Genomic DNA, 19372 nt, shown 5'->3' on the forward strand with positions numbered 1-19372 from the left:
CTCACGTGGCCGCTGGAACCGTTGGGCGCCCTCGCGCGGCCGTTGAAAAAGCGCGGGAAGGCGCCGGGCGCGCGGCGGCAGCGGGGGGGGGGGGGAAGGAGGGAGCTGTGAGGGAAAGGGGAGAGAAATGATGGAGGACGAGAGGGGCCAGGAGGGAAGGGGGGTCCCGGGGGGGGGGGCGGCGCACCACCCAACCCCCCCAGCAGCTTCTCCCTTCGCTTTTCGGGTGCTTTTTTTTTCAAAAATATAATATATAGAAACCTTTTTGTCCATCCACCCGCCCCCCCGCCCAGGTTCCGGGGGGGCTTCAGCGGCTTCACGGCGGGCGCGAGCCGCCGGCGTGCGAGGCTCCATGGCGGCGGTGCCCGGCGTGCGAGGGCCCTCGTGCGAGGGCGGTGCGTGGGGCGGGGGGGGCCGGGCCCCCCCCCTCACCGGGGTCAGATGAGGCGCTCCTCGGGGGGCAGCTTGAGGGGGGGCGGCGGGGCGGCGCGGGCCCCCGCCTGCTCCTCGCTGCTGGGGCGGTAGGTGCCCTCCGTGCGCCGCTTCTCCCGCACCTTGCAGGCCGCAAAGACGAGGAGCCCCGCGAGGCCGAAGGCCCCCAGGCCCCCGAACACCACGACCAGGGCCACCTCCGCCGCCGCCTGCCGCGACCGGGGCTCAGCGGGGGCCCCCCCAAAGCGGACGGGGACCCCCGGCACCCTGGGGAACCCCCCAAGCCCCTGGGGACAGCCTGGGACCCTCAGCACCCTGGGGACCCCTCTGACCCCCCAGGCACCCCCAAGCCCCTGGGGACAGACCCAGGGCCCCCCCGAAATGGCCTGGGACCCCCAGCACCCCGGGGACCCCCCCCCAAGCCCCTGGGGACAGCCTGGGACCCCCAGCACCCTGGGGACCCCTCTGACCCCCCAGGGACCCCCCCACAAGCCCCTGGGGACAGACCCAGGGCCCCCTCAAAATGGATGGGGACCCCCAGCACCCCGGTGACCCCCCCAAGCCCCTGGGGACAGCCCCCAGGCCCCCCCCAAAGCGGATGGGGACCCCCGGCACCCCAGGGACCCCTCCAAGCCCCCGGGGACAGACCCAGGGCCCCCCAAAATGGCTGGGGACCCCCGGCACCCCAGCGACCCCTCCAAGCCCCTGGGGACAGCCTGGGACCCCCAGCACCCCGGGGACCCCCCCAAGCCCCTCTCCAGGGCTCCCCCAAACCCGGGGACCCCCCCCCCAAATATCCAGGGACCCCCCAAACCTCCCGGGGACACCTTGGGACCCCCCCCAAACCCTTTGAGACACCCCCCCCAAGGCCCTCCCAGGCCTCCTAGGGACTCCCCAACACCCTGGGGGGACCCTGGGGACCCCCCCAAACCTCCCTGACACCCTGGGGACCCCCCTGACCTCCCAGGGACCCCCCCAAACCTCCCTGACACCCTGGGGACCCCCAAACCTCCTAGGGATCCAGCGGGGACCCCCCCAAACCTCCCAGGGACCCCCCCAGACCTCCCTGACACCCTGGGGACCCCCCAACCCCTCCCAGGACCCCCCCAAACCTCCCAGGGACCCCCGACACCCTGGGGACCCCTCCAAATACCCTGGGGACCCCCCCAGCCCCCCCGCCAGGCTGCCCCTCCCCAAAAGGCACCTTAGGGCCCCCCCAGGTGCCCCCCAAACCTGGGGGGCCTCTGTGGCACCCCCAGCCCCCCCCCCACTCACCGAGAGGCCCCCGCCGCCGCCAGCCGTCGTGCTGTTACTGGTCATACTGGGAGACGCTGGGAGCAATGGGGGTGTCACGGGGGATTGGGGGGGGCCAGGCGTCCGGGACCCCCCACGCAGAGCAGCCATTCCCCCCCCGCCCCTGGCCGAAGGGGCCCAGGCGTCCGGCCCCCCCCCCCCCGAGGCACCCGTGAGCACCCAGGGGTGAGTCAGGGCCCCACCCCGCGCTGGCACCCGCCCCCGAAACCGCCCCCCCTGCCCCGGGAAGGGGCCCAGGCGTCCGGCGCTCCCGAAACTGCCCCCTACCCCCACCCCGGGAAGGGGCCCAGGTGTCCGGCACTCCTGAAACCAGCACCCCCCCCCCCCCGCAGGAAGGGGCCCAGGCGTCCGGCCGGTACCTACTCTGGGCCAGGGCCAGGCAGGGCAGGGCCAGGGCCAGGGCCAGGCACGGGGCTCCTGCCATGGGGGGCGGCTCCGGGGGGGGGGGTCCTGCGGGGGGGTCGTCAGCGGCCTCCTGGAGACCCCCGAGACCCCCCCAGGGCACCCAGGGACCCCCAGAACCGACTGGGACCCCCGAACCCCCCCCCAAAACACCCCAGGACCCCCAGAACCGACTGGGACCCCCCCCAAACACCCCCAGGGCTCCCTGGGACCCCCCTGAACTCCCCCCAGGATCCCGACACAGCTGGGGACCCCCCCGGCCCCCCCGGTCACTCCCGGGGATCCCCCAAGCACCCCCGAAACACCCCGGGGACCCCAGAAACCCCCCCGGACCCCCCCAACCCCCCCGGGAAGCCTTGACTCCCCCCCAAACACTCCTGTGACACCCAAGCAACCCCTGGATCCCCCCCAGGCCCCCCCCCAGCCTCCCTGGATCCCCCCTGAAGGCTCCAGGATCCCCCCAACCCCCACCGGGATCCCCCCAAACATCCCCAACCCCCCCCCCCGGGATCCCCCCCCAAACCCTGGATCCCTCCAAACATCCCCAACCCCCCTGGGATCCCCCAACCCCCCCGACCCGGCTGCCTGCTCTGCCCCCCTGGTCGGGACCGAGGGATCCACTGGATTCCTCCAGGACCCCCCCCGTCTACCTAGATGGAGGCCGGATCCCAGCGGGCGCTGGGCAGCGGGGAGCCCCTCCAGCAGATCCCCTGGAGCGGGGTGCGATCCCTGCCGTGGCACATCCTGGTGACAACCGATCCCGGGATCAACGCGCCTCAGGATTGGCTCCCCCCCGGCCGATCCCAGCGGATCCACCTGCAGGCGGGGGGCTCCCCACCACCGTCCCAGCGGATCGCCCCGAACCGGGACTGGCTCCCCCCCACAGCCGATCCCAGCGGATCCCTGGGAATGGGGACTGCCCGCGAGCACCGTAACCGATCCCAGCGGATCCCTGTGAGGTGGGACCCTGCCAATCCCTGGGATCCCTGCGAACGGGGACTGCCCACAACCACCGCAACCGATCCCCGGGATCCCTGTGAGCTGGGACTGCCCATGACCACCACAACTGATCCCAGCGGATCCCTGGGAATTGGGACCCTGCCAATCTCTGGGATCGGGGACTGCTCCTACCACAGCTGATCCCAGCAGATCCCCTCACCCAGGACTGCGCCCCCCCCCCGATCCCAGCGGATCCCCGTGTCCGGCACTGCCCCCCCCAGCCGCCCCCCGACTGGGCTCCGGCTCAACCGCACCCGATCCCGGGGAGGCTCCGCGACCGGGGCCGCCTCCCCCCGGCGGATCCCGGCAGATCCCGGCGGATCCCGGGGATCGGCTCCCCCCGCGGCCGGTCCCAGCACGCGGAAGCGCCCCGGGCGCCGGGCGGGGCGGCCCCAGCGGGGCCCAGGCGTCCGAGCGGGGTCAAGGTCCGCCGGGACCGGCCCGCGCCGCGCCGCCCCTCCCTCCCCCCCCCGCCCCGGACGCCGGGGCCCCCCCGGGGGGGAGGGGCGCCGCTCACCGCCCCGCTCCGCTCCGGCCCGTCCGTCGCTCCGGCCGCTCGCCCCGCCCCCGCCGCGCCCACGTGACCCGCCGCACCTGGGCGCCGCCGCCCCGCCCGCACCTGGCGGGGGCGGGGCTGCACCTGTCCACGCCCCGCCCCCGGCACCTGCGTCGCCCCGCCCCTCCGAGCCTGCGCACTCGGGGCCCCGCCCACGGGGGCGGGGCGGTGAGGGAGGGGCGGGGCTCGCACCGCCCCCGCGCCTCCCCGCCAATCCGGGGCGCTGCCCCCGCACGCCGCGACGCGATAGGCCGCGAGGAGGGGGCGCGCGGAGGGGGCGTGGCGGCAGCAGCCCATTGGTCGGCGCCCAGCCCGGCCCGGGCTATAAAAGCGGGCGAGGGCGGCAGAGTGCAGCCGGTCCCGGGTCGGGGATGGTGATGGTTGTTTCGGTGCTGCTGTGGGCCGGGTTGCACCGCCCCCGGGGCGGGCCCGGACCTCCCGCTGCCCTGGGCCGAGACGGGGCGGTATCGCCCCGGGGAACCGGCTCCCGTGTGCATGGTGTATCACGGTAACGCTGGGCTATTCGGTGTAATACGGCAGAGACCCTCTGGTGCGTGGCGGTACGTTCCTCCATCCTGCACATGCTCTTAGGGGCACTACGGTAGCGGTACCTCCTCATGTGTGCTAGAGTGCCGGTGCTGCTCTGCTACTACATGCATTACGGTAGCCCCCGCTACAGCAGCAGCGGCTACATCGTGTTACATTGTCGCAGCGGCTGGCGCTGCTTTTAGGTGCATTACGGTGCCCGCAGCCCGGGGCGCTGCCCGGCCCCCAAATCCTCCCTGGGGGGACCCAGGAGTCCGGGGGGGGGGCGTGGGCGGGGCTACCCGAGACCACGCCCACGTCAGGCCACGCCCCCTTTTCTCTCGGGGGCGGGGGGTCCCCGGACACCTGGGTCCCTTGGGGGGGGGGCACCACGTCACCTCGGGGGGGGGTCACGGGGGGGCCCAGGCGTCCGGCGCCCCCGTTTTGGGGGGGTGAGTTAAAGGCCCCCCCATGTGAGTCCCCCACCCCCCCCCATCGGGGCGGCGGATGGGAGGGGGCACCCGGACGCCTGGGCCCTGCGGGGGAGGGGGGGGCGGTGCGGGGGAGGGGGAGGGAGAGGAGGGGGCTGCCCGGACGCCTGGGTCCAATCCGCTGCCGCCGCCCCGGCGCGGCGGTATCGCGATGCCTCTGTCGCGACAGCGCCGCCGCCGCCCCCCCGCCCCCCCCTCGGCAATGGCCGCCGCTTGAAGGAGGCAGGTGAGAGCCGGGGGCGTCCGGGGGGGCCCCGGCGTCCGGGGGGGGGGGCAGCGGGGCTTTGGGGAGGATTGGGGGGGATTCGGGGGCCTGGGGGGGGCTCGGGGGGGTCCCGGGCCCGGAGGGGGGCGGATGGGGGGGTTGGGACCCCCCGGGGGGGGGTCTGGGGGCTCCAGCCCCCCCCCCGGCTTGCACAAGCGCGTGCAAGGAGCCCCCCCACGGGCCTGACCTGGCCTTGCACCAGCGCGTGCGAGGGAGCCGCCCGCCTTCGCACGAGCGTCGCCCCCCGAGGGGGGGCCCGGCCCGGCCCCCCCCCCCGCCATGGCGGCCCCCGAGCGGGAGCTGAAGCGCAGCGTCGCCATCGTCCCCTGCTTCGTCTTCGTGGAGGTACGGCCGGCGCCGGGGCCCCCGTGCGAGGCGTCGCACGACGGTTGTGCAAGGCGTCGCACGACGGTTGTGCAAGGCGTCGCACGAGGGCTTCGCACATGTGGGGGGGGGAGCAGGCGGCAGGGCCTGTGGGAGGAGCTGGGGGGGGCTGCCCGGACGCCTGGGCCCCTCGTGCAAGGCGTCGCACGACGGTTGTGCAAGGCGTCGCACGAGGGTTGTGCAAGGTGTCGCACGAGGGCTTCGCACATGTGGGGGGGGAGCGGGCGGCAGGGCCTGTGGGAGGAGCTGGGGGGGGCCGCCCGGATGCCTGGGCCCCTTGTGCAAGGCGTCGCACGAGGGTTGTGCAAGGTGTTGCAGGAGGGTTGTGCAAGGCGTCACACGAGGGTTGTGCAAGGCGTCGCACGAGGGCTTCGCACACGTGGGGGGGGAGCAGGCAGCAGAGCCTGTGGGAGGAGTTGGGGGGGGCCGCCCGGACACCTGGGCCCCTCGTGCAAGGCGTCGCACGAGGGTTGTGCAAGGCGTCGCACGAGGGCTTCGCACGTGTGTGTGGGGGAGCGGGCGGCAGGGACTGTGGGAGGAGCTGGGGGGGCCGCCCGGACGCCTGGGCCCCTCGTGCAAGGCGTCGCACGAGGGTTGTGCAAGGCATCGCACGAGGGCTGTGCGAGGTGTCACACGAGGGCTTTGCACGTGTGGTGGGGGAGCGGACAGCAGGGCCTGTGGGAGGAGCTGGGGGGGCCGCCCGGACGCCTGGGCCCCTCGTGCAAGGCGTCGCACGAGGGTTGTGCAAGGTGTTGCACGAGGGTTGTGCAAGGCGTCGCACGAGGGCTTCGCACGTGTGGGGGGGGAGCGGGCGGCAGGGCCTGTGGGAGGAGCTGGGGGGGGCCGCCCGGACGCCTGGGCCCCTTGTGCAAGGCGTCGCACGAGGGCTGTGCAAGGCGTCGCACGAGGGTTGTGCAAGGCGTCACACGAGGGCTTCGCACACGTGGGGGGGGAGCGGACAGCAGGGCCTGTGGGAGGAGCTGGGGGGGCCGCCCGGACGCCTGGGCCCCTCGTGCAAGGCGTCGCACGAGGGTTGTGCAAGGTGTTGCACGAGGGTTGTGCAAGGTGTCACACGAGGGCTTCGCACGTGTGGGGGGGAAGCGGGCAGCAGGGACTGTGGGTCGGAGCTGGGGGGGCCGCCCGGACGCCTGGGCCCTTCGTGCAAGGCGTCGCACGAGGGTTGTGCAAGGCGTCGCACGAGGGTTGTGCAAGGTGTCGCACGAGGGTTGTGCAAGGCGTCGCACGAGGGATGCGGGGACATCACACGAGGGCTTTGCACGCGTGGCGGGGGGAGTGGGCAGCAGGGCCTGGGGGTCGGAGTTGGGGGGGGCCGCCCGGACGCCTGGGCCCCTCGTGCAAGGTGTCGCACGAGGGTTGTGCAAGGTGTTGCATGAGGGCCGTGCAAGGCGTCGCACGAGGGCTTTGCACACGCAGTGGGGGGGTCCTGGCCACCCCCCCGGGACACCCCCCCCCCGCAGCTGGCCATCCTGGGGGGCACGGCGCTGCACGAGGGCCGCGCGGCCTCGCACGAGGGCGTCGCACGAGGGCCGTTCCGCGCCCCGGGGGGGGGTCCGGGCCGCGCCGGGGGGGGGGGGTCCTGACGCCCCCCCCGTGCCCCCCCCCGCAGCTGGCCATCCTGGGGGGCACGGCGCTGCACGAGGGCCGCGCGGCCTCGCACGAGGGCGTCGCACGAGGGCCGTTCCGCTCCCCGGGGGGGGTCCGGGCCGCGCCGGGGGGGGGGGTCCTGACGCCCCCCCCGTGCCCCCCCCCCCCAGCTGGCCATCCTGGGGGGCACGGCGCTGCTCGCCTACCAGCTGGAGTTCACCGACACCTTCCCCGTGCACGTGCGCGGCTTCTTCTGCGGCGACCCGGCCTACGGCAAGCCCTACCCCGGCCCCCCCGCCGCCAGCCGCGCCCCCCCCGCCCTCGTCTACGCCCTCGCCGCCGCCGTGCCCACCCTCACCGTGAGCCGGGGGGGGGGGGGGTCCCGGGGGGGTCGGGGGGCTGGGGGGGGTCCCCCGGAGGGGCTCAGGGTGTGTAAGAGGGTGCTGTGGGGGGGTTGGGGGGATTGGAGGGGGGGTCCTGGGGGGCTCAGGGGGCTGGGGGGGGCTGGGGGGGCTCTGCAGGGGGGCTCAGGGTGGCTAAGGGGGTCCTGGGGGGCTCAGGGGGCTGGGAGGGGACTCTGCGGGGGGGCTCAGGGGACCGGGGGGGGGGTCCTGGGGGGCTCAGGGGGCTGGGAGGGGGCTCTGCAGGGGGGCTTAGGTGGCTGGGGGGGGTCCTGGGGGGCTCAGGGGGCTGGGAGGGGGCTCGGGGGGGGGGCTCAGGGGGCTGGGGGGGCTCGGGGGGGGGGCTCAGGGTGCCTAAGGGGGTCCTGGGGGGCTCAGGGTGCTGGGAGGGGACTCTGCGGGGGGGCTCAGGGGGCTGGGAGGGGGCTCTGGGGGGGGGCTCAGGGGGCTGGGGGGGGTCCTGGGGGGCTCAGGGGGCTGGGAGGGGGCTCTGGGGGGGGGGCTCAGGGGGCTGGGGGGGGTCCTGGGGGGCTCAGGGGGCTGGGAGGGGGCTCGGGGGGGGCTCAGGGGGCTGGGGGGCTCTACAGGGGGCTCAGGGGGTTGGGGGGGGTCCTGGGGGGGCTCAGGGTGTCTAAGGGGGTGCTCAGGGGGGCTTTGGGGTGCTCAGGGGGGTCCTGGAGTGGCTGGGGGTTGCCGGGGGGGGGGGTCAGGGGGCTTGGGGGGTCCCAGGGGGGGTTCAGGGTGCTCGGGGGGGTCGTGGAGTGGCTGGGGGGGGGCCCTGGGGGGGCTTACGGTGTCTAAGGGGGTGCTTGGGGGGGGCTCAGGGTGCTGGGGGGGCTCTGCGGGGGGGCCAGGGTCTGGGGGGGGTCCTGGGGGGCTCAGGGTGTCTAAGGGGTGCTGGGGGGGGTCAGGGTGCTCGGGGGGGTCCTGGGGGGCTCAGGGTGTCTAAGGGGTGCTTGGGGGGGGGTCAGGGTGCTCGGGGGGGTCCCTAGGGGGCTGGGGGGATCCGGGGGGGTCCCGGGCACCGGGGGGGGGGGGCAGCCGGTGACGGCCCCGTGCAGATCGTGGCCGGGGAGCTGGCGGGGCTGCTGGGGGGGCCCCGGGGGGGCCGCGACCGGACCATCCTGTGGGGCGAGTGCTGCTACCTGGGGCCGCTGCTGCGGCGCCTCGTCCGCTTCCTGGGTGAGCCGGGGGGGCCGGGGGGGGCACCGGGGCCGGGGGGGGGGCCTGACCCAGCCCGGGGGGTGAACACGGCCCGGGGGGGCCCCTATGCCCTGGGGGGGGGCTGGGGGGGGTCCCACCTGGGGTCTCGCCTCCATCAGGGGTGCTCTCTGCAGTGGGGGGGTCCCTGGGGGGGGCCCCAATTGGGGGGGGTCCCTGGTTGGGGTCTCAGCTGCCTTGGGGGGTGCCCTCTGCAATGGGGGGGGTCTCCCGGGGGGGGTCCTCAATTGGGGGGGGTTCCAGGGGGTCTCCCTGGGGTCCCTTTGGGGGGGACTTCAGTTGGGGGGGTCTCTCCGGGGGGGGGTGTCTCCCTGGGGTCCCTCCCCAGGGGGTGTCCCCATTTGGGTGGGAGGGGTGTCCCCAATTGGGTGGTCTCCCTGGGGTCCCTTCAAGGGGGTGTCCCCAATCGGGGGGGGGTCTCTCTGGGCGGGGTCTCCTTGGGGTCTGTCCCCGCTTGGGGGGGGCTGTCCCTAATTGGGGGGGGTCTCTCCGGGGGGGGATCTCCCTGGGGTCCATCCTCCCTTGGGGGGGTGTCCCCAATTGGGGGGGGTCTCTCCGGGGGGGGATCTCCCTGGGGTCCATCCTCCCTTGGGGGGGGCTGTCCCCAATTGGGGGGGTCTCTCCGGGGGGGGATCTCCCTGGGGCCCATCCTCCCTTGGGGGGGTGTCCCCAATTGGGGGGGGTCTCTCTGGGGGGGGTTTCCCTGGGGCCCATCCTCCCTTGGGGGGCTGTCCCCAATTGGGGGGGGTCTCTCCGGGGGGGTCTCCCTGGGGTCTGTACTCCCTTGGGGGGGGTGTCCCCAATTGGGGGGGTCTCTCCGGGGGGGTTTCCCTGGGGTCCATCCTCCCTTGGGGGGGGTGTCCCCAATTGGGGGGGGTCTCTCCGGGGGGGGATCTCCCTGGGGTCCATCCTCCCTTGGGGGGGGCGTCCCCAATTGGGGGGGGGTCTCTCCGGGGGGGGGTCTCCCTGGGGTCCATCCTCCCTTGGGGCGGGTGTCCCCAATTGGGGGGGGTCTCTCCGGGGGGGGTCTCCCTGGGGTCCATCCCCACTCGGGGGGGTGTCCCCAATTGGGGGGGGTCTCTCCGGGGGGGGGTCTCCCTGGGGTCCATCCTCACTCGGGGCGGGGTATCCCTATTTGGGGGGATCCCTCCCTGCTCGGGGGGCTCCGTCCCCGCTCGGGGGGGCCCTCCGCAGCGGGGGCCCCCCCGCGACCCCCCCGCGCCCCCCCCGCAGGCGTCTTCTCCTTCGGGCTGCTGGCCACGGCCATCTTCGCCAACGCGGGGCAGGTGGTGACGGGGGCGCCGGCCCCCCACTTCCTCGCCGTCTGCCGCCCCAACTACACGGCGCTGGGCTGCGGCCCCCGGCGCCCCCCCGGCGCCCCCCCCCGCTTCGTGCCCCCCGCCGGGGCCCCCTGCGCCGGAGACCCCCCCCTCGTGGCGGCCGCCCGCCGCGCCTTCCCCTGCAAGGAGGCCGCCCTGGGCGCCTACGCCGCCGCCTACGCCGCCGTACGGGGGGGGGGCTGGGGGGGGGCGGGGGGTCTGGGGGGTGCGCTGGGGTCTGGGGGGGTGCACTGGGGTCTATGGGGGGCCTATGGGGTGCATTGGGGTCTGTGGGGGTGCACTGGGGTCTGGGGGGGGCCTATGGGGTGCACTGGGGTCTGGGGGGGTGCATTGGGGTCTGGGGGGGTGCGCTGGGGTCTGGGGGGGCGCATTGGGGTCTATGGGGGGCCTATGGGGTGCACTGGGGTCTGGGGGGGCGCATTGGGGTCTATGGGGGGCCTATGGGGTGCACTGGGGTCTGTGGGGGTGCATTGGGGTCGGGGGGGCTGCGGGGGTGCGTGGGGGCCTATGGGGGTGTATTGGGGTCTGGGGGGGCCCATTGGGGTCTGGGGGGGCCTATGGGGTGCATTGGGGTCTATGGGGGTGTGGGGGGATCTATGGGGGGCTGGGGGGTCTATGGGGTGCATTGGGGTCTATGGGGGGTCTGTGGGGGGGCTATGGGGGTGCAGGGGGGTCTGTGGGGGGCACATTAGGGTCTATGGGGGCACATTGGGGTCTGTGGGGGAGCTATGGGGTGCAGGGGGGTCTGTGGGGGGCACATTGGTGTCTATGGGGCACATTGGGGTCTATGGGGGGTCTGGGGGGGGCTATGGGGGTGCGGGGGGGTCTGTGGGGGCGCGTTGGGGTCTACGGGGGGTCATTGGGGTCAATGGGGGCACATTGGGGTCTATGGGGGGGCTGGGGGGGTGCATTGGGGTCTGGGGGGGACCTGGGGACACAGGGGGGTCTGGGGGGGCGCATTGGGGTCTATGGGGGGGCCTATGGGGTGCATTGGGGCCTATGGGGGTCCGGAGCGGGCAGACAGGACCTGGGGGGCGCAGGGGGGCCCCGGTGACCCCCCCCATCCCGTGTGCCCCCCCCGCAGATGCACGTGACGCTGGGCTGGGGGGCGCGGGGCTCGCGGCTGGCCAAGCCGTGCCCGGTGACCCCCCCCCATCCCCGTGTGCCCCCCCCGCAGATGTACGTGACGCTGGGCTGGGGGGCGCGGGGCTCGCGGCTGGCCAAGCCGGCGGCGGTGCTGGCCCTGGCGGCCCCCCCCTTCCTGCTGGGCGCCCTGCGCGTGGCCGAGCACCGCAACCACTGGGCCGACGTCCTCGCCGGCTTCCTCACCGGCACCGCCATCGCCGCCTTCCTGGTGAGGGACCCCCCCCCGGGACCCCCCGCGCCTCCCGGGGCCCTCCCGAACACTGGGGACCCCCCCGCACCTCCTGGGACCCCCACGAACCCCGGGGACCCCCCCGCACCTCCCGGGGTCCTCCCGAACACTGGGGACCCCCCCGCACCTCCCGGGGCCCTCCCGAACCCCGGGGACCCCCCCCCGGACCTCCCAGGGCCTTCCCAAACCCCGGGGACCCCCCCGCACCTCCCGGGGTCCTCACGAACCCCGGGGACCCCCCCCGGACCTCCTGGGACCCCCACGAACCCCGGGGACCCCCCCGCACCTCCCGGGGTCCTCCCAAACACTGGGGACCCCCCCGCACCTCCCGGGGTCCTCACGAACCCCGGAGACCCCCCCCGGACCTCCCAGGGCCTTCCCAAACCCCGGGGACCCCCCCGCACCTCCTGGGACCCCCACAAACCCCGGGGACCCCCCCGGACCCCCCTGGACCCCCACGAACACTGGGGACACACCAAACCCCCCTGGACCCCCCCGAACCCCAGGGACCCCCCCAGACCTCCCGGGGCCCTCCTGAACACTGGGGACCCCCCCAGACCTTCCAGGGCCCTCCCAAACCCCAGGGACCCCCCCGGACCTCCCGGGACCCCCCCCGAACACCGGGGACCCCCCCAGACCTCCCAGGGCCTTCCCAAACCCCGGGGACCCCCCCGGGACCCCCCCGCACCTCCCGGGGTCCTCCCGAACACTGGGGACCCCCCCGCACCTCCCAGGGCCTTCCCAAACCCCGGGGACCCCCCCGCACCTCCTGGGACCCCCACAAACCCCGGGGACCCCCCCAGACCTCCCGGGGCCCTCCCGAACACTGGGGACCCCCCCGCACCTCCTGGGACCCCCCCGAACCCCGGGGACCCCCCCGCACCTCCTGGGACCCCCACAAACCCCGGGGACCCCCCCGCACCTCCCGGGGTCCTCCCGAACCCCGGGGACCCCCCCGGACCTCCCGGGACCCTCACGAACCCCGGGGACCCCCCCGCACCTCCCGGGGCCCTCATGAACCCCGGGGACCCACCAAACCCCCAGGGACCCCCCCGGACCTCCCGGGACCCCCCCAAACACCTGGGACCCCCCCGGACCTCCCGGGGCCCTCCCAAACCCTGGGGATCCTCCCGGACCTTCCAGGACCCCCCCCCGAACACCGGGGATCCCCCCGGACCTCCCAGGGCCCTCCCAAACCCCAGGGACCCCCCCGGACCTCCTGGGACCCCCCCGAACCCCAGGGACCCCCCCCCAGACCTCCCGGGGCCCTCCCGAACACTGGGGACCCCCCCGCACCTCCTGGGACCCCCACGAACCCCGGGGACCCCCCGAACGCCGGGGACCCCCCTGAACACCTGAAATCCCCCCCAAACACCTGGGACCCCCCGAACGCCAGGGACCCCCCTGAACACCTGAAATCCCCCCCAAACACCTGGGACCCTCTCGGACCTCCTGGGACCCTCCTGAACACCTGGGAGCCCCCCAGACTTCCCGGGACCCTCACGAACCCCGGGGACCCCCCCGGACCTCCCGGGACTCCCCCCAAACACCGGGGACCCCCCAGGACCTCCCGGGACCCCCCCGAAACCCTGGGACCCCCAAACGCTGGGGACCCCCCTGAACACCTGGGATCCCCCCCCAAACACCTGGGACCCCCCCGGACCTCCTGGGACCCCCCCAAACATCTGGGACCCCCCTGGACCTCCCGGGGCCCTCCCGAACCCCGGGGATCCCCCCCGGACCTCCTGGGACCCCCCCCCGAACACCGGGGACCCCCCCAGACCTCCCAGGACCCCCCCCAAACACCTGGGACCCCCCCCGGACCTCTTGGGACCCCCCTGAACACTGGGGACCCACCAAAACCCCCCAGGACCCCCCTGGACACCCTGGGACCCCCCTGAATCCCTGGGAAACCTCTGAACAGCTGGGACCCCCCCGAACCCCTTGAGACCCCCCCCAAAAAACCTGGAACCTCTCCCGAAGACCTAGGACCCCTCCCAAACCCCTGTGACCCCCCCAGGGACCCCCAGAATACCTGGGACACTCCAAAATCCCCCAGGACCCCCCCCCAAACACCTGGGACCCCCCTGAAACTCCCTGGGACCCCCCCCAAACGCCTGGGACCCCCCCAAACACCTGAGACCCCCCCCAAATCCCGGGACCCCCCTGAAACCCTCTGGGACCCCCCTGAACACCCCGGGACCCCCCCCCGAACACCTGGGACCCCTAGGGACCCCCCCAAGCCCCCCAGCAGCCTTGGGGCCCCCCTTGGCCCCCCCCAAATCCTGCCCCCCCCCACTGCCCCCCCTCAGGTGACCTGCGTCGTGGGCAACTTCCAGAGCAAAGGGGGGGCGGCGCCGCGGGGGGGGGCGGGCGACGGGGGGGCCCCCGCCGCCCCCCCCGAGCTGCCCCGCCCCCAGCCCCCCCTCGAGGAGCTCAGCGTCACCCAGGTGAGCGGCGGTGCTGGGGGGGGGGGCACCCTGACCCCCCCCGGGGTGCTGGGGGGGGATATGGGGTGCCCTGACCCCCCCCGGGGGTGCTGGGGGGGGATATGGGGTGCCCTGACCCCTATGTGAGTGCTGAGGGGGGGGAACGGGGGGCCCCTTACCCCCCCCGGGGGTGCTGGGGGGGGGATATGGGGTGTCCTGATCCTGCTGGGGGGGAGATATGGGGGGCCCTGACCCCCCCCGGGGGTGCTGGGGGGGGATATGGGGTGCCCTGACCCCTATGTGAGTGCTGAGGGGGGGGAACGGGGGGCCCCTGACCCCCCCCGGGGGTGCTGGGGGGGGGATATGGGGTGTCCTGACCCCGCTGGGGGGGAGATATGGGGGGCCCTGACCCCCCCCGGGGGTGCTGGGGGGGGATATGGGGTGCCCTGACCCCCCCGGGGGTGCTGGGGGGGGGATATGGGGTGTCCTGACCCCTATATGGGTGCGGGGGGGGGGTTATGGGGCACCCTGCCCCCCCCGTGAGTGCTGGGGGGGTTTCAACCCTATGTGGGTGCTGGGGGGGGCATAGGGGTGCCCTGACCCCCCTGTGGGTGCTGGGGGGGGTTATGGGGGCCCCTGACCCCCTGTGGGTGCTGGGGGGGGGCTTGGGGGGGGCTGTGCTGGTACTTAACGTCCCCCCCCGTGTCCCCCCCCCGCCCCAGGCTCGTCGCGCTGAGTTCCCGGCCGTCACCTGAGCCGCCAGCGAGGCCGCGGGGCCCTCGCACGAGGACGCACGCGCGCGTGCAAGGGGGGGGCCACGGCAATGCCTCGCACGAGGATGCACACGCGTGTGCAAGGGGGGGGCCACGGAGCCGCCTCGCACAAGGATGCACACGCACGTGCAAGGGGGGGCCGCGGCAATGCCTCGCACGAGGATGCACGCGCGTGTGCAAGGGGGGCCACAGAGCCGCCTCGCACGAGGATGCACGCGCGCGTGCAAGGGGGGGCCACAGAGCTGCCTCGCACGAGGATGCACACGCGCGTGCAAGGGGGACTGCGGCGATGCCTCGCATGAGGGTTCACGCGCGTGTGCAAGGGGGGGCCACGGGCTGGGAGGGGGCGGGGCTTCCCCACGGGCTCCGCCTCCTCCTTGCACACGCGTGTTGCACGTTCGCCCCCCCGACCCCCCCCCGAATAAACTGGATGCTTGTGCCGTGCCCGGGGTGTCTATAGGGGCTGTGTGACAGGGGGGGGCGGTGTCTATAGGGGAAGAACGCCTATAGGGGCTGCGGGGTTCCTTGGGGGGGTGTGATGGGGGGGCTGCGGGGTGTCCATAGGGTCCCCATGCCCCTGGGTTGCCTATAGGGGACGTGTGGGGGTGTCTATGGGGTGCGTGGGGGGGGAGGGCGTCCCTAAGGGCCACGTGGCTGCGGGGTGGCTATAGGGGACGAGGGTGCCTATAAGGCCTGTGTGTCCACAGGGTACCCGTGGTGCTGGGGGGCCTATAGGGGACCTGGCTGGGGGGGGTGTCTATAGGGTACCTGTGGCCATGAGGTACCTATAGGGGATGTTTGTGGGGGGGAGAGTCTATAGGGTGCCGTGCCTGGGGAATTCCATAGGGGACCTGTGGGGGGGCTTGTCTATAGGGTGCCCGGGGGGTGTCCATCGGGGCTGTGTGTCCCTAGGGCAGCCATGGGGTGCCTATAGGGGCTGTGGGGTGTCTATAGGGGACCTGGGCAGGGTGTCTATAGGGTGCCCGCAGGGTGTTCATTGGGGCTGTGTGTCCCTAGGGTGGCCATGGGGCGCCTATAGGGGCTGGGGTGGGTCCATAGGGGGCTGGTGGCTATGGGGTGCCTATAGGGGCTGGGGTGGGTCCATAGGGGGCTGGTGGCTATGGGGTGCCTATAGGGGCTGGGGTGGGTCCATAGGGGGCTGGTGGCTGTGGGGGGTCTATAGGGGCTGGGGTGAGTCCACAGGGGCTGGGGCAGGTCCATAGGGTGCCCGTGGCCGTGGGGCACCTATAGGGGCTGTGGGATGTCCATAGGGTGCTGGTGGCCATGGGGAGTCTATAGGGGCTGCGGTGGGTCTATACAGGGCTGGTGGCTATGGGGCGCCTATAGGGGTGGGTCCATAGGGTGCTCATGGCCATGGGGTGCCTATAGGGGCTGTGGGGTGTCCATAGGAGGCCAGTGGCTGTGGGGGATCTATAGGGGCGGGGGGGGTCCATAGGGGGCCCATGGCCATGGGGGGGCCTATAGGGGCTGGGGCAGATCCATAGGGTGCCCGTGGCCATGGGGCACCTATAGGGGCTGTGGGGTGTCCATAGGGCACCGGTGGCTATGGGGGGGTCTATAGGGGCTGGAGCAGGTCCACAGGGTCCGTGGGGCGCCTATAGGGGCTGGGGCAGGTCTATAGGGTGCCTGTGGCTGTGGGGGGTCTATAGGGACAGGCGTGGGTCCACAGGGTCCGTGGGGCGCCTATAGGGTCTGAGCTGGGTCCATAGGGTGCCTGTGGCCGTGGGGGGTCTATAGGGGCTGGGGCAGGTCCACAGGGTCCGTGGGGCACCTATAGGGGCTGGGGCAGGTCTATAGGGTGCCTGTGGCCGTGGGGGGTCTATAGGGGCTGGGGCAGGTCCACAGGGTCCGTGGGGCACCTATAGGGGCTGGGGCGGGTCCATAGGGTGCCTGTGGCCATGGGGGGTCTATAGGGACAGGGGTGGGTCCACAGGGTCCGTGGGGCGCCTATAGGGTCTGAGCTGGGTCCATAGGGTGCCTGTGGCCATGGGGGGTCTATAGGGACGGGGGCGGGTCCACAGGGTCCATGGGGCGCCTATAGGGTCTGGGGTGGGTCTATAGGGTGCCTGTGGCTGTGGGGGGGTCTATAGGGGCTGGGGCGGGTCCATAGGGTGCCCATGGGGGTGGGGCTGGTCCATAGGGTGCTGGTGGCCGGGGGGGGGTCCATAGGGGCCCGGGGAGGGCGGGGGCCCGGGGCGCCGGCGGGTGCCTATAGAGCCGGCGGGGGGCTGCGCGGGGGCGGTGGGCGGGGCCAGGCGGTGGGCGGGGCGGTGGGCGGGGCCCCGGCGCGGGGGGGGTGGGCGGGGCGTGGCCGGCTTGGGCGCCGCCCCCCGGGCTGCGGCGGGGCGGGGCGCGGGGGGGAGGGGCGGGCGCGGCCCCGGCGCGGGGGGGGGGGGGAGGCGGCGGCGGCGGGGGGCGGCGAGCCGGAGCGGCCGAGGTGAGTGTGGCCGGGCCCCGCGCCCCCCCCGCGCCCCCCCCGCCCCTGCGACCCCCCCTCCCCGCGGGCAGCGACCCCCCCCCCGGGCACCCGCCCTTTGCAGCCACCGGGCGACCCCCCCCCCCGGTGCAACCCCCCCTGCAACCCCCCCCGGTGCAACCCCCCCCCCCGTGCAGCCCCCCCCGGTGCAACCCCCCCCGTGCAACCCCCCCCCGTGCAACCCCCCCATTGCGACCCCCCCCCCGGTGCAATGCAACCGCCCCGTGCGCCCCCCCCTCCCCGTGCAACCCCCCCCCGGGAAACACCCCGTGCTTCCACCCCTTCAACCCCCCCCCGTGTGCAATGCAGCCCCCCCCGTGTGCAGCCCCCCCCCCGTGTGCAGCCCCCCCCCCGCGTGCAGCCCCCCCCCCGTGTGCACCTGCCCCCCCCCGGCCCCCCCCCCGCGGCGGGGCCTCGCTGCCAGCCCGGGGGCCGCTGGGCCTCGCGGCCCCTCCTCGCACGCTGCCGCGCTCGCACACGCGTGTGCACGGGGGCACGGGGGGGGCTGCACACGCGTGTGCCAGGGCTGCGTGCCCGTGTGTTGGGCTGTGAGCACACGCGTGTGCCGGGAGGGCGTGCACGCGTGTCGGGGCTGCGTGCACACGTCAGGCTGCGTGCACACGCGTGTGCGGGGGGCGTGCAGGCGTGTCAGGGCTGCGTGCACACGCGTGTGTGGAGGGGCGTGCGGGTGTGTCAGGGCTTCGTGCACACGCGTGTGCTGGGGGTGTGCACACGTGTCGGGCTGCGTTCACACGTGTGTGCGGGGCTCGTGCAGGCGTGTCAGGCTTCGTGCACACGCGTGTGCTGGGGGGTGTGCACACGTGTCGGGCTGCGTTCACACGCGTGTGCGGGGCTCGTGCAGGCGTGTCAGGCTTCGTGCACACGCGTGTGCTGGGGGAACATGCAGGCGTGTCGGGGCTGCGTGCACACGCGTGTGCGGGGGGGTCGTGCACTCGCACGGCGCCGTCCCCCCGCTCGGGGCCCTGGTGCGCGGGGGCCTATGGGAGCCTATAGGGGCCCTGCTGCAGCTCTGTAGGAGCAGCCATATAGGGGCAACCCCAGGCCCTATGGGGGGGCCCAGGGCCAGGTCATATAGAGGGGCTGTATGGGAGGGGCCCTATGGGGTAACCCCAGGCCCTATAGAGGGGCCCAGGGCCCTTTAGAGGGGTTGTATAGGAGGGGCCCTATGGGGCAACCCCAGACCCTATAGAGGGGCCCAGGGCCCTTTAGAGGGGTTGTATAGGAGGGGCCCTATGGGGCAACCCCAGACCCTATGGGGGGGGCCCAGGGCCCTATGGGGCAACCCCAGACCCTATAGGGGGACCCAGGGCCCTATAGAGGGGCTGTATAGGAGGGGCCCTATGGGGCAACCCCAGACCCTATAGAGGGGCCCAGGGCCCTATAGAGGGGTTGTATAGGAGGGGCCCTATGGGGCAACCCCAGACCCTATGGGGGGGGCCCAGGGCCCTATGGGGCAACCCCAGACCCTATAGGGGAGCCCTGGGCCCTGTAGAGAGGGTCTATAGGAGGGGCCATATAGGGGCAACCCCAGACCCTATAGAGGGGCCCAGGGCCCTATAGAGGGGTTGCATAGGAGGGGCCCTATGGGGCAACCCCAGGCCCTATAGGGGGGCCCTGGGCCCTGTAGAGAGGTTCTATAGGAGGGGCCATATAGGGGCAACCCCAGGCCCTATAGGGGACCCAGGGCCCTATAGAGGGGCTGTATAGGAGGGGCCCTATGGGGCAACCCCAGACCCTATAGGGGGCCCGTGGCCGGGCCGTATAGGAGGGGCCCCTGGGGGGGGGCTATAGAGGGGCCCCGCAGGCCCCTATGGAGCCGCTGCAGCCCTATGGGGCGGGGGGGGGGTAAAGCGCTGCCGCGCATGCGCGCGCCGGCGGCGCCCCGCCCTCCCCGCGCAGGCCCCGCCCCCGGGCGCCGAGGGGGCGGGGCCGCGCCGGGAGCTGCCCGCGGTGCTGAACGGCGCCGCCCGGGCCGGGGGGGGGGGGGGGGGGGGGAGGGCCGCGCCCGGACGCCTGGGCCCCTCCTGGCCGGGGGTGGGGGGGGAGCGGACCCGGACGCCTGGGCCCCTCCCGGTGTGTGTGTGTTGGGGGGGGGGGGCTGTGTCCGGACGCCTGGGTCCCCTGCGCGGCTTGTGGGGGGGGGGGGGCGGTCCCGGACGCCTGGGTCCCTTTCCCTGCCCCCCCCCCGCGCCCCCCCCCGCAGCCCCCTGCGGCGACGGGTATTCTCGGGCGGATAATACGGACGCGCTGTTATTGCTTGAGAATACGCGTAGCCGCGGGCGAGGCCTCGACGCCGCCCCCCCCCGCGCCCCCCCCGCCCCCCCGTGCACCCCCCCGTGTCC

At 74.4% G+C, this 19372-nt stretch overlaps 2 protein-coding genes across 2 annotated transcripts; one reads left to right on the top strand and one right to left on the bottom strand.

Moving 5' to 3' along the window:
* Positions 1-214: 214 nt before the first annotated feature.
* Positions 215-3579, bottom strand: CRB3 (crumbs cell polarity complex component 3). The gene is made up of 5 exons (XM_064499381.1): positions 3402-3579; positions 2799-2892; positions 2110-2196; positions 1708-1763; positions 215-641 (listed from the first exon to the last, which is right to left on the bottom strand). The coding sequence occupies exons 3-5, from the start codon at positions 2168-2170 to the stop codon at positions 438-440; spliced, it is 321 nt and encodes a 106-aa protein (XP_064355451.1). The 5' UTR covers positions 2171-2196; positions 2799-2892; positions 3402-3579; the 3' UTR covers positions 215-437.
* A 1228-nt stretch (positions 3580-4807) lies between these two features.
* PLPPR2 (phospholipid phosphatase related 2) lies at positions 4808-14956 on the top strand. The gene is made up of 8 exons (XM_064499382.1): positions 4808-4945; positions 5187-5329; positions 7144-7332; positions 8436-8556; positions 9829-10100; positions 11113-11289; positions 13623-13760; positions 14462-14956. Exons 2-8 carry the CDS (start codon positions 5264-5266, stop codon positions 14492-14494), a joined length of 996 nt encoding a protein of 331 aa, XP_064355452.1. The 5' UTR covers positions 4808-4945; positions 5187-5263; the 3' UTR covers positions 14495-14956.
* Positions 14957-19372: the final 4416 nt, after the last annotated feature.

Source organism: Dromaius novaehollandiae, chromosome 33, assembly GCF_036370855.1.
Source record: "Dromaius novaehollandiae isolate bDroNov1 chromosome 33, bDroNov1.hap1, whole genome shotgun sequence".
Taxonomy (NCBI): domain Eukaryota; kingdom Metazoa; phylum Chordata; class Aves; order Casuariiformes; family Dromaiidae; genus Dromaius; species Dromaius novaehollandiae.

Excerpts from the sequence above, each read along its gene's own strand:
- CRB3 (XM_064499381.1), bottom strand. The coding sequence starts at position 2,170 with ATGGCAGGAGCCCCGTGCCTGGCCCTGGCCCTGGCCCTGCCCTGCCTG. Across the intron at positions 1,764-2,109 it reads CTGCCTGGCCCTGGCCCAGA|CGTCTCCCAGTATGACCAGT; the intron begins GTAGGTACCGGC and ends CATTGCTCCCAG. Across the intron at positions 642-1,707 it reads GCGGCGGCGGGGGCCTCTCG|GCGGCGGCGGAGGTGGCCCT; the intron begins GTGAGTGGGGGG and ends CGGTCGCGGCAG.
- PLPPR2 (XM_064499382.1), top strand. The coding sequence starts at position 5,264 with ATGGCGGCCCCCGAGCGGGAGCTGAAGCGCAGCGTCGCCATCGTCCCC. Across the intron at positions 7,333-8,435 it reads CCGCCGTGCCCACCCTCACC|ATCGTGGCCGGGGAGCTGGC; the intron begins GTGAGCCGGGGG and ends GGCCCCGTGCAG. Across the intron at positions 13,761-14,461 it reads AGGAGCTCAGCGTCACCCAG|GCTCGTCGCGCTGAGTTCCC; the intron begins GTGAGCGGCGGT and ends CCCCCGCCCCAG.